The following is a 12,311-nucleotide window of genomic DNA, read 5'->3' as shown; positions in this document are numbered from 1 at the left end:
GTTCCCTGAGTTTGATACCCCACTGTTCGTGCGATACTATTTGCGAGTCGGTACACTGCCTTAGATGTAATAGTTAGTTAAATAGTTGGTAAAACTAGTAGGTATAATATTACGTATCAAGTTTTTGGCGCCGTTGCCAGGGAATGACTATTTTAGTCCCTTTTGTAGGGTAAAACCTGCAAAAAGTTACTTTTTAGCATTAGTTAATTTTTCTAAAATACTAAACTCACAACGTGGGCTCTTAAAGCTCATGACGTGAGGGATTTCAATTTTAGTTTATCTGCTATACCACGAGGTGGAACTTATTATCACGTTGTTGTAATCGTTCAGTACGACTTTTTATTTAGTTTTAGTTCGTTTTTATGTTTTTGTTTCACTAGTATATGACCTGCGGATCAAACACACCATTGACACCACCACTTGAAGATCCAGAGTCAAATTTTTGATAAAAAAGAAGGACAAGAACGTATGAGGATCAAGCAACCTTATGAAAAAACGAAAGCACATTCAAAAGCTTTTAGAGGAATCCTAACAAAAAGGAATCTGGTTACGAGCCCGAAACAGAAACAGCCAAAAGTAGTGAACCAGAAAGCGAACCCAAAAACAACATGACGGACATTGTTGACATGAAGATGTAGGCATACAAGAAGATAATACGCGAGGACATCGGTCCAAAGCTTGTGCAACGCGCAATTCCCGCTACTACTAACTTCGATCTAAAGGGACACATCCTTTCCGCACTAAAGGATATTCCATTTTTCGAAAAAGATCATGAAGATGCATACAAGCACCTCGATGAAGTCAATGACATCGCCGACTACTTCAATATTCCGAACGTACCACGAAAGAAAGTGTTGTTGAGAATGCTTCTGGTTACCTTCAAGGGAGTAGGAAAAGATTGGCTGAAGGCACTTCCCCCAGGAACAATCACCACTTGGGCACATATGCGTGAAGAATTTCTCCAACAATTTTGCCCACCAGCCAAGGCTGCTAAACTTAAAAAGGCCATAGCTAATTTCGAGCAACAAGTGGGGGAGTATTTATATGAGGCATGGGAGCGATATAAGGGGTTGATAAGGAATTGTCCCCAAAAAGACCTAAACGAGCAATAAGAAGTCTCGATCTTCTACGATGGGGTGAACGTAACGACAAGGCAACTCCTTGATTCTCAAGGAGCTTTAACAAAGAAGAATCCCGCTGAAATTAAAGAACTAATCGAAGAATTTTCAAAGCATTCATGGGAGTACCACAACCCTCATAATGATGGAGCTAGGGAATCTGAAATGGTGCTTCGCAAGACATGGCAGCTGTTTTGGCAATGTTGCGTAACATGGATCGAAGAATAACAAAGATGGACCAATCCACACACTCAATACATGTGGCTTGTGATAATTGCAATGGGCCATATTTGACGAAAGATTGCTATTTGGATGAAAACGGGAATAGGAAGGCTCAAGATTGTTACTCAAGTGGATACCGCTATGATGAAGATTGGAGAAATCCAAAGAATGAATGGTTGTCGTATGAGGAGTACAAGAAAAAAAAATATAGGCAAACCGACCGGGGTTTTTACCAAAAGGAACAACCACAACCCGAGAAAAAAGTGGACTTAGAGTCAATACTTCATAGATTCATGGAAGCTTCTAAAAAATGTCACTATGTAGCTAATGCCACCATGAGAAATCATCAAGCGTCCATTAAAAATATTGAGGCTCAACTCGGCCAAATAACTACATTGGTTAACGAGCCGTTACCTCCTAAAAATCCCGATAATAAACCACAACGACATGTCAAGGCCATAACCATTGAAGAAGACACTATTTCTGAGTTTTTGGAGGCCTTAGAAGAAGAGACAAAGCAGCCCGAATCGTAACCAAAGCGGACGAAAATTGATGAAAAAATTGTTGCTGAAACACTGACCTCACGGCGTGAGGATTCAACCCTCACGACGTGGGCTCAGTTTGGGCAGAAATTTTTTTATGGTACTCAAGCTTATCAACCTCCTTTACCATTTCCTTCTCGAGCCAGAGTGCACCCTTTGGAACAAGAACATAAAAAGTTCATGCAACAAGTTAAGGGTATTCCGATCAATACTCCATTTATTGACTCATTTGCCAAAGTTCCTGAATATGACAAATTTCTTCAAGATTTACTCGACACTCACCAACAACTAGAGAAGACCTCCAAGGCAGTTCTTAGTGAGCAAAGTTCCATGGTTATTATGGAGGGAATACCAAGGAAAATGGGAGATCCCGGACGCCTTACACTTCCATGTGAATTTGGAAATAACATGAAGACATATGCTTTTGCTGATTCTAGAGCTAGTATAAACTTAATGCCTTATTCGTTCTACCAAAAGCTCAACCTTCCAGAATTCAAGGCTAATAGGATGACAATTCATATAGCTAATCATTCGGTGACTCATCCTCGAAGCATAATTGAGGACATATTGGTAAAAATTGGAAAATTTATTTTTCCAATCGACTTTGTGGTGCTAGACATCAAGGAGGATGAAGATGTCCCAATAATCCTTGGATGCCCATTACTTAATACCACGTGCACCTTGGTGGATATTCGCTAGTCAAAGCTTACCTTACGAGTGGGAAATGAGGATGAAGGAGAAGAAATTACACAAGACTTGAGCAAGCCAACTTTGGATAAGGAGGATGTTGAAGCTCGAGAGCTACAAAAAAGAAAAGGAGAACCAAAACTTGTTGCCAGAAATAAAAGGTTAAAATGAAAACATGAGGAAGGCAATTCTAAAAAGAAGAAGGAGAATTCTAAAAAAGCCTATTTAAGAAGGGTGCAAGCTTATAAGAAAAGATGGAAGGAACAGAAGGTGCAAATGGAGATCGTACCTCCAATAAATACCATGTAGGGTGGCACGGAGTCCGGCTCATGACTCCATCAAAGGAAAAGTCAAGATGTTAAGCGGAGCACTGCCGAATTCACTAGTCATCCACTTTAACAAATGAGTACATAGTTACTTTCATCTTACACGTAGATATGAAGTATCTGGATGATTAAATGGTATATGTGCCTATTATCTTTATTATGTGTTGGATGAACCAATATGACATGATTTTACTTAATTTAATTATATAAGTATTTCCGTACTTATTATATATATATATATATATATATATATATATATATATATTGGGTAGTGATGGGCAATGAGAGATGATTAGGAGATGTCATGACTTTCACTTGCGATGATTGTGATCTAGTCATTTGACAGAGTATAGATGACGACCATAGACTATTCTAAACGATCCATTGGAACACTGGCATGTTCATAACATGTAAGTGTTGAACTACTTGTTCATGTTTTGTACTCTACATACACGTATTATAGAGGAATCTCTGAAGCAGTACTATCTATATGATGTTAGCGATGATCCTTAGGAGAGGTCCTTAAGCATATAGGAAATGCGATGTTAGCAATAATCCTTAGGAGTCGTTCTTAAAAATGAATATATGAGGAAACGGGGATTTTTAATTAGGTTAACTCTTTGATGTGAAATAGATAATTAAACAAAAGTTATTTATATTATTGTGGGTTGAAAACCTTATGTACTCACCAGGCTTCCAACCTGACCTACTCAGTTTCTTTGTATCACAGGAAGCAAAACCAAGATAATGATGTTTGTATCCGGTGAGAAATTCGAGGAAATATAGGATATAGTATAAAAGATGTTATGAAGTATGTAATGACTACGTTTATGGTTATGTTTCTTGTATCAATTATGACATCCCAAGTTCTAATAATCATTGGAAACATTTCTTTGGAAAATACTTTTTATGGGACAAATTCCGCAATATAAAGTATACTTTGTTTTAAAATAAGCATAAATAAAAAAAAAAATTCTGGCCGAGAAAATTGGGGAGGTCACATTATATGTTTTGTTATGACACTAATCTTATCCAAATCACCCAAACCCTGTCCATCATTCAAAAACCAAACATATTAAAATTCTCCATCACTTCATAATGGATAATATATTAAAGGGAAAAGTGGAATTGGTTTTTATTCTTATGCAGAATCAACTAGATGATATCTTCACCAAGGATAAAGTTTCTCATTGCATAAAATTGGAAATGTTGTCCCGACTATGATATATAATCGATTGAGATCATTGAAACTCGTAACTAATTATTACTTTTGTTGTTTTCGGATTAATAAAACTTTGATAAGGTGCCTTTGTTCCCAAGACTATATATTTTTTGCTATCATACATAGTTTCTTCTTTCCAAAGTACATCATCTTTTTCTTGTTTAACCTTTGTGCGAAATATGGAAATAGTAGGAAATGATAGGTCCATAGAAAGTAAATAAATAAGAAAATACCTTTACTTAGCTTTCCAATCTTGGTTTCTTTATATAAGTCATGTGGTTACTTGTTGTTTAGCCTAAATATACTGAATCAATCTAAAAAATTGAAAGTACTATCGTTTTAGGAACAATGTGCTTAATGTGGCTAAAGTTAAGAAATAAATTTGGAAATATGGCCTCCTTAGATTTAAGTACTGACCTTCACTCAAGTTGATAATTCTAGAACTTTGAGTGTCAAAATGAATCAGTCACAAACCGCAAATATAAACTTGTATAAAGTTTTATCGATAAAAAAGGGAAATAACTCGACCCACGTGGAAAAAGTAATAGGAAACATAGTTGACTAAAAGATGCTTAGTAGATCACATGATCTGAAAAACTGCTAACTTGCACACATGAAAAGATGCACATTGAGGCTCAGTATGCCCCCTAGATTTTCATGCTAATGGAGAAAATGAAATGATGCCTACATCGCACACATGCATAAAGAAGATCATATAAGGGACCCATGATATCTCCTAATAAAGAGACTACATTGTCAAGTATCAGCTACAAGAGACGTAAAAGTAAGGAAAACAATTGAGTGATCAACATGGACTTAGATTTAGAAAGTAGATAAATAAAAAAAAACTATTGCACTGAATGGTCAACACTACACATTGTTGATCTGATTAAGAAAGAGTCTAGGTGTCATAAGCCTAACCGAACACTTATGATTCTACATTAAACATATTTTCAATAAAAAGGGTTGACTCAAAATTAAAAGAGTAAAGTATTATAGTCAACATTATTTCAAGCATCAAAATAGGTATTTGCATTAGACATGAGACTTGAATTTAGCTATTCTTTTAAAAGATAAGTGTGTGTATGCTTACATTATCACCTTTTAAAAGACATGATCCAACTATCATTTCTTTTACAAAAATGTCAGCCAAGATTTAACTTTTGAAAACCTATCTAAATATATGTTATAGCTTAACATTCTTCAAACTAATAATCTCTTTTGTTGCACAACATAAGCTCACAATCTCAGTTATAGCCAACAATATCAATTAAATCTAGAAACTTAAAGATATTTAGTTTTTTTATCTTAGACAATATCTATAGCTACCATTCTCAGATCCGCCAAAGACTTCTACTTTTGGGCATGATGTTGATACTTTTCTCCACAACCAGCTTGACACAGCTAAATGATCTCAAGAAACTACTCTTCTTGGCTCCTACTATTCCACTCCTAGATCCTCATCAGCCTAATATAATCACTAGATAGGGGGATGATGTAAAAATTAGGAAGATGTCAATATCTAAAAGCTCAGGGGATCCAACGCATGATGATGAAGAAGAAATTGAATTTGTTGATTTTGACTTTTCTTTTATGTAGGATATTCCCTTGTAGACTGTTTCATTGCATGTTTTTATACAAGTAATGTATCAATGGGGAGGCAAAAGGATGCATCATCAAGCTGATGATACGCCTATAAACTAATTCAAGGATTTTCGACTAGTGAATCATCTTGTTCATATGTTCCATTAAAAAGCAGAAAGATATAAAAGAGGGTTATAGTTGAACATAATGAAAGATTTTTGTGCAACAAAATAGAGAGACACGATGACAATTTGTATAAATAAGCAACTGTTGCTGAAGGATCTCTTGCTCATCAGAAGAAGATGATGGACCAATCTGCTAAAGCTGTTGTTGGAAATTATAGAGGTAATCTTGCAAGTTGACAAGTTTCCGCTATCCCACATTGGTGCGGGAAGAAACCTTGTGTAGGTTTATAAGTCTTTTACTTTGATAGTCCTTCAAAGGCTTTAGTGGATCAAAGGAATGGGCCAAGCCCACACACACGTGCCTAGCCTAGCCTAGCACCAGCCGACACTGCGAGTGCATGAAATGGCGAGATTCAGGCGCACTTGGCACTTCACACGATACATCGGTCGCTGGGAGCTAAGGAGCTTTTATTTTGGCTAATTTCAGGTTAAGTCGGTTTGACGGATCTGGTTAAACATTTGACTTTGTAGATATGGCAACAAAATATTCTGAAAGGGATAGAAAACTACTAGCTTAGAGAGCAAGTCGTCGCCATAGGGTTTCAGGGGACGAACCATGTGAACCCCTTTTTCCCTTCTAGGGATCCAATGCCTATAAATATAGCTCCCTAGGAGCGGTATTTGATACACACGAAAATTGAAAGCTCTCTCATTCTATTTGCAATTTCTTCATGGTTTCTTAGTAGTCACTTTGCGTTTATCGTTTTCCATTGTTGTTGGATACTCAGTAAATCCCAATGAAATCCTGGGGCTTTAATCCATTGCTTACAGCCGATAGAAGCGAATTAAAAACCTTTAAGGACATGAGTTCGATCTGTGCAATTCTTCTACGATCAAGATCAGCCGTCAACAGGTCGGTTTTACATTATTTTTTCGTTTTAATTTCGTCCAATAATAGGACACTCTCATTCTACCTTTCTTATAATCAGATCTAATCGAGAAGGATTAATCTGATATCTGTACGAAACATGGTAATCATATTAATAATAATTGGATCTATTATTCGCAACTAATCGACATATAATATTATTTGTCGGTTTCCTTACGTTTCTATTAGTTTGATTTACAACAATCTTAGAGGTTTTTAATTTGTGTTTATAAATCAACGGAATAATGGACACCCAGTTCCCAACTGCTAGTCTCCACTACATGAACCAAGAGTTTTCCAAGCTTGACCAATTCGATGGTCAGAACTACACCCGTTGGGCTGACAAGTTCAAGTTCATGCTTCATGTGCTGAATCTCGCCTATGTTTTTCAACCCAAAATTGTCCCCATTCCTACTGATCCAATTCCTGAGGCGGGGAAAACTGTGGATCCAAGAATCATCTATGATCTGGAAAAGCAAAGGGCTCTACGTAGAGAGTTTGAGGAACTGTGTGTGGGTCACATCATGAACTCACTGTCTGATCGGCTCTATGATCTTTATGCGCCGGTAAAAGATCCGAGAGAGCTATAGAGTGCTTTGGAACTCAAGTACAAGGCTAATGAGGAAAATACCAACAAGTACCTTGTGTCAAAGTACCTAGAACTTCAAATCACTGATGACAAACCTATCATGGAGCAAGTGCAAGAACTCCAGGTTATGGTCAACAAAGTGAACACACTCTCCATCTCGATACCAGAACTCTTTCAGGTTGGTGCGATCATTGCAAAACTGCCACCCTTGTGGAAAGACTTCTCTAAAAGAATGATGCAAAATTTGAGTACTACTCCTTGGATGATCTGATGAAACACCGTTGCATTGAGGAGGAAACTCGCATTAGGGACAAGCGTGGTAAAGTCAGATCGAGTGTGCACCATGTATCAGTTGGGGGTTCTGGTCATAAGACCAAGTTTGGGACAAAACAAAAGGAACATGGGACCCAAGAAACAAAGCTTGAAGAAACTAAGTCATCAGAATCCTAACTCAAATCCGAAAGAGGGTCGGACCTTGCCACCTCTGCTGAGAGATTGGGAACTATGCGGGAGATTGAAAAGATCGCAAATCAGGAACAGTTGCACATGCAGTCGAGCAAGTGACTGATATGGTGGAAAGTGTGAACATTGGAGAGATTTTCATGATCTATTCGCTTACCCGAGTAATCTGTGTTTGAGGAAGGTTCATAGACACTCGAGCCACTGTGCATGTTTGTGGGCAACGAGAGAGATTTCTCACTTACCGTCCAATGCCACCAGGAATGCTAGTTGTATGTGCTGATGGTCACAGAGCTGAAGTTCAAGGAAAAGGTGATGTTCGTCTGAAGTTCACATGTGGTGAATGGGTTAACCTTCAAGATGTTCCTCATGTTCCTACTCTCTCAAAGGGGTTGGTTTCTGCGGACAAGTTTGACAAAGGTGGGTTCAAGATGGTGCTTGAGAATGGAAAATTTGTGATCACTAAGGGCAGACGATATGTTGGGAGGGCGAACAATTGTTCAAGAATGTATCGTTTGTTTCTTAGTGATGAGGGCAGTGAAAGTGGGTCTAGTGTTTATAGTAATGGTGCAAGTGTTGCAAGTGTGTCTAGTGTTGCTAGTAATGATGTAATTAGTGGATTCGTTGCTAATGTGAATGAAGTGAACTTTTCTGGTTTTTTTTGTTCAATTTCTTTATGGAATAAACGTTTAGCACACACTTATGTTAAGAACATTGAAAAAAATGCAAACTAAAGGAATGTTAAAATATGACTCAAAAGATTTTGAAAAATGTGAAACTTGTGTGAAATCAAAGTTTACAAAGAAACCATTTCCATCAGTTAAGAGAAATACATCATTACTTGAGTTGATTCATTATGATATATGTGAATTAAATGGAATACATACTCGAGGAGGAAAATTTTATTTCATCACATTCTGTGACGACTCCAGTCGATATCTACATGTTTATTTTCTGAGATCAAAAGATGAAGCTTTTGATGCATTTAAACTATATAAGGCCGAAGTCGAAAATCAACTTGAAAGACACATTAAAATTCTTCGCTCGGACAGAGGCAAAAAATACTTCAACCAAGAGTTTGACACATTTTGTGAAGAGAATGGAATCAAACATGAGAGAACTTCACCATACATTCCCCAACATAATGGTTTGGCTGAAAGAAACAACTGAACCCTTTGTGAGATGGTCAACTGTATATTGAACCAATCGGGTCAACTAAACAATCTATGGAGGGAAGCACTATTGACTATTTGTTATGTTCATAATAGGATCACTATTCGTATGATTCCTACAAGCCCTTATGAGTTGTGGAAAGGTAGAAAGCCTAAACTAGACTATTTGAAAGTGTGGGCGTGTGTTGCTTACTATCGGACTCCCGGTCCTAAGGGAACCAAATTAGGAGCACGAGCTAATAAGAGTATATTTATTGGATATGCTCACAATAGCAAGTCTTACCAATTATTAGATATAAAATTAGGTTTTGTTGTGGAATCCAGAGATGTGGAAGTCTTTGAGGACAAGTTTTCTAGGGATGATAAAACTCCAGTCATACAACATCTACAAGTACTTCTTAAGAAATACTCCCACCTCCTCCTATTGTAGAGGAACCAATGAGAAGTGCTAGGACTAGAATGAGAAAAGTTTTGGAGATGATTTCTATTTTTATTTGGTCGAAGGAACACAAAAGAAAGTGATAATAGAGGTTATCTTTTCCATTAACTTGGATGATGATCCTAAGACCTTTACTGAAGCCATGACGTCTAGAGATGCTTCTTTGTGGAAGGAAGCCATAAATGACGGAATAGATTAAATTATGAGTAATGGAACTTGGAAGTTAGTTGATCTACCCAAGGGGAAGAGACCCATAGGATCTAAATGGATATTCAAGAGAAAATATCATCCAGATGGATCCATATCTACCTATAAACCAAGATTAGTTGCTAAAGGCCACATGCAACGAGAAGGGATCGATTATTTTAATACCTATGCCCCTGTTGCTAGGATTAGTTCTATTATAAATCTCATAGCAATATCAGTTTTGAAAGGACTGTACATTCATCAAATATATGAAGACAACCTTTCTGAATGGTTATCTTAAGGAAGAGATTTACTTAGATCAACCTGAAGGTTTCGTGATACCCGGACAGGAAAACAAAGTTTGTAGACATGTTAAATCCTTGTACGGGTTGAAGCAAGCTCCCAAACAGTGGCATGAGAGATTTGACACCAATGTGTCTGCTTTCGGATTTCAACACAACAGTGTTGACAGATGTATTTATTCCAAATACACATCCGATTACATAGTAGTAATATGTCTTTATGTTGATGATATGTTGATCATTAGCACTCACCAAGAAGGTTTTCTTGAGACGAAGAAAAAGCTATCCTTGATTTTAATATGAAAAATCTTGGTGAAGTTGATACAATTCTTGGTATCAAGGTGAAAAGGACAGGCGCTCAGATTTCTCTAAATCAATCTCATTACATAGAGAAAATTCTGATAAAGTTTCTGTTGGATTTGGTGTCGAAGCCCATAACTATAACTGGGATGTACTTGACCCGATTGTAGCATGGTCCTTTTGGGTTGCCTTCACCAGTGCAATTTGATAGGATGGACTTTTGAGGATAAGGTTATTTATGATTTATTAATATATTATAATTATAATATATTAAGATGAAATCATATTATTTAATTAGTATTGATCAAGAATTAATTTGAAATTAATTTTGTGGTCAAAACAGACTAATTAAATATATGGGGATTGATTGTGTAAATCAATGATTCTAATAGTGTGGACTAATGATCCATGATTATTTAGGATGGGCTAAACCAATGAGATAATTCATGGATAGTCCATGGAGGTTTTAACCCATGCAGTCTAAGTAATATGAAAGGTCATTAGGGTTTGCAAAGATGTAACCCTAGCACTATAAATAAACCCCTCTAGAACCAAAATCAGTTGCTACATCATTCTTGGAGAGTGAGTATTGATTTTGTGCTAAGTAACTTATTCTCTCAAGCCTCCTCTTGCATATTGGTGTTTGTGAAGAATTAGAGGCATCACACTTGAGGTGCTCAAGCTTTCAAAGGTCAAGAACTACAAGTCCTTCTACGAGGTAAGTCATCTAACCAGCTGTATTGTTCTTTTGGCAATTTTATGCTAGTTAGGACAATGCTTTGGAAAAATGAAAATATGCATGTATAATTAGAGAAAACATAGATCCAAAGCATTTAGGGTTGCATGTTGTCACACCCCGCTAAAGCGGAAACACAGGGCGTGGCAGTACAAAGGGTTTCATCGCAAAAGTTAAAAGACAACACCAACCATAGTATTAAAAATCATTACAAATTCACAATGGGTTTGAACAACTTTTAAAAGAAATTACAATGTAAATTGAAATACAACACATGCGAATGCTCCTAAAAGTGAAGTGTCCCTAAGTGCCACTTACTCGATGATTCCTGAAAAAGCATGTAAAACGAGCGTCAACTATAAAAATAGTTGGTGAGTACTCACAGATAAACAAAATAATATTGGTTCCATGAATTGAAATCAAAGTTTTGATAAAAGTTTCCAATAATAAAAGTATATTGTTAAAATGAGTAAATAAGTTTGTAAAAACAAAGTTCTTTGTCATCATGAGAGATAAGGTATGTTGCCCAAATAAGATGCAACATTCATATTCTCATGGAAGATAAAGTTCGTTACTCAAACGAGTAAACAAGTTTCATTGCTAAAATGAGCAATCAATTTCGTTGCTACAAGGAGCAAACAATTTCATTGCTAAAACATGTATATAAGTTTTCAGTAAAACAAGTCCATTGTTGTAATGAGAAACAAAGTTCATTGCTATAATTAATAAACAAGTTTATTGCTATAACGAGAAACGAGTTTGTATGTGTATGAGCAAACAATGAGTCTCAACCAAACCTATGACTGAAGCCCTATCAAGATCTATGCTTATCGTTCCATAGATGAATATGGTATCATGCACTCCAGCAATAGGGCGAGTGAGGAGTTGTCAATTCCTAATAGCGCTATCCATAATGACCATTGGCTCAAAGAGTTAATGGTTAGAGATAAGGGAAGGGCCTTAATACGATAAGTTCTCATGTTCCGTGTTGCATAGACATACATAGAGAGATATAGCAATAAAATAGCAATCATGTTTGATACAAATCAATTTATATACAACATTCAAATAATAGTTTTTCGGACATGCTTTTCCACCCCAAAACATAAAAACTGAAAATAGGGGAGTGCGTGAATACTCACTATGCATTGAGATGATGCAAATGATGTCTTGAACTACGTTCCACGTGTACCACTACCGATTCCTACAATAATGGTATTCGCTAGTGAGTCTCTAATCGAAATCTAACACTAGTATACTTACTACTACAATAGAATTATGCCAATAATATGTCAAAATTTAATATTGATAAGTTACAAACATTTTTCTATGGAAATTAAGTTTCAAAGAATCAATTGTTATATAACAATTTAA

At 36.5% G+C, this 12,311-nt stretch overlaps 1 protein-coding gene and 1 non-coding gene across 2 annotated transcripts; one reads left to right on the top strand and one right to left on the bottom strand.

Moving 5' to 3' along the window:
* Positions 1-992: 992 nt before the first annotated feature.
* On the bottom strand, positions 993-1,099 carry LOC145128064 (small nucleolar RNA R71). The gene has a single exon (XR_013716666.1). It is a non-coding gene; the product is annotated as a small nucleolar RNA R71 (small nucleolar RNA).
* Positions 1,100-2,062: 963 nt separating this feature from the next.
* On the top strand, positions 2,063-2,581 carry LOC145127628 (uncharacterized). Its single transcript, XM_079062784.1, has one exon. It carries the CDS (start codon positions 2,063-2,065, stop codon positions 2,579-2,581), a length of 519 nt encoding a protein of 172 aa, XP_078918910.1.
* The last annotated feature ends 9,730 nt before the right edge of the window (positions 2,582-12,311 follow it).

This window comes from Lactuca virosa, chromosome 7 (genome assembly GCF_052849685.1).
Source record: "Lactuca virosa cultivar CGN04683 chromosome 7, Lactuca_virosa_CGN04683_v6, whole genome shotgun sequence".
Classification (NCBI taxonomy): Eukaryota; Viridiplantae; Streptophyta; class Magnoliopsida; order Asterales; family Asteraceae; genus Lactuca; species Lactuca virosa.
The sequence above is the reverse complement of the archived record's forward strand: the minus strand, read 5'-3'. Positions and strand labels throughout refer to the sequence as shown.

Coding starts and splice junctions, on each gene's coding strand:
- LOC145127628 (XM_079062784.1), top strand. CDS start 2,063: ATGCAACAAGTTAAGGGTATTCCGATCAATACTCCATTTATTGACTCA.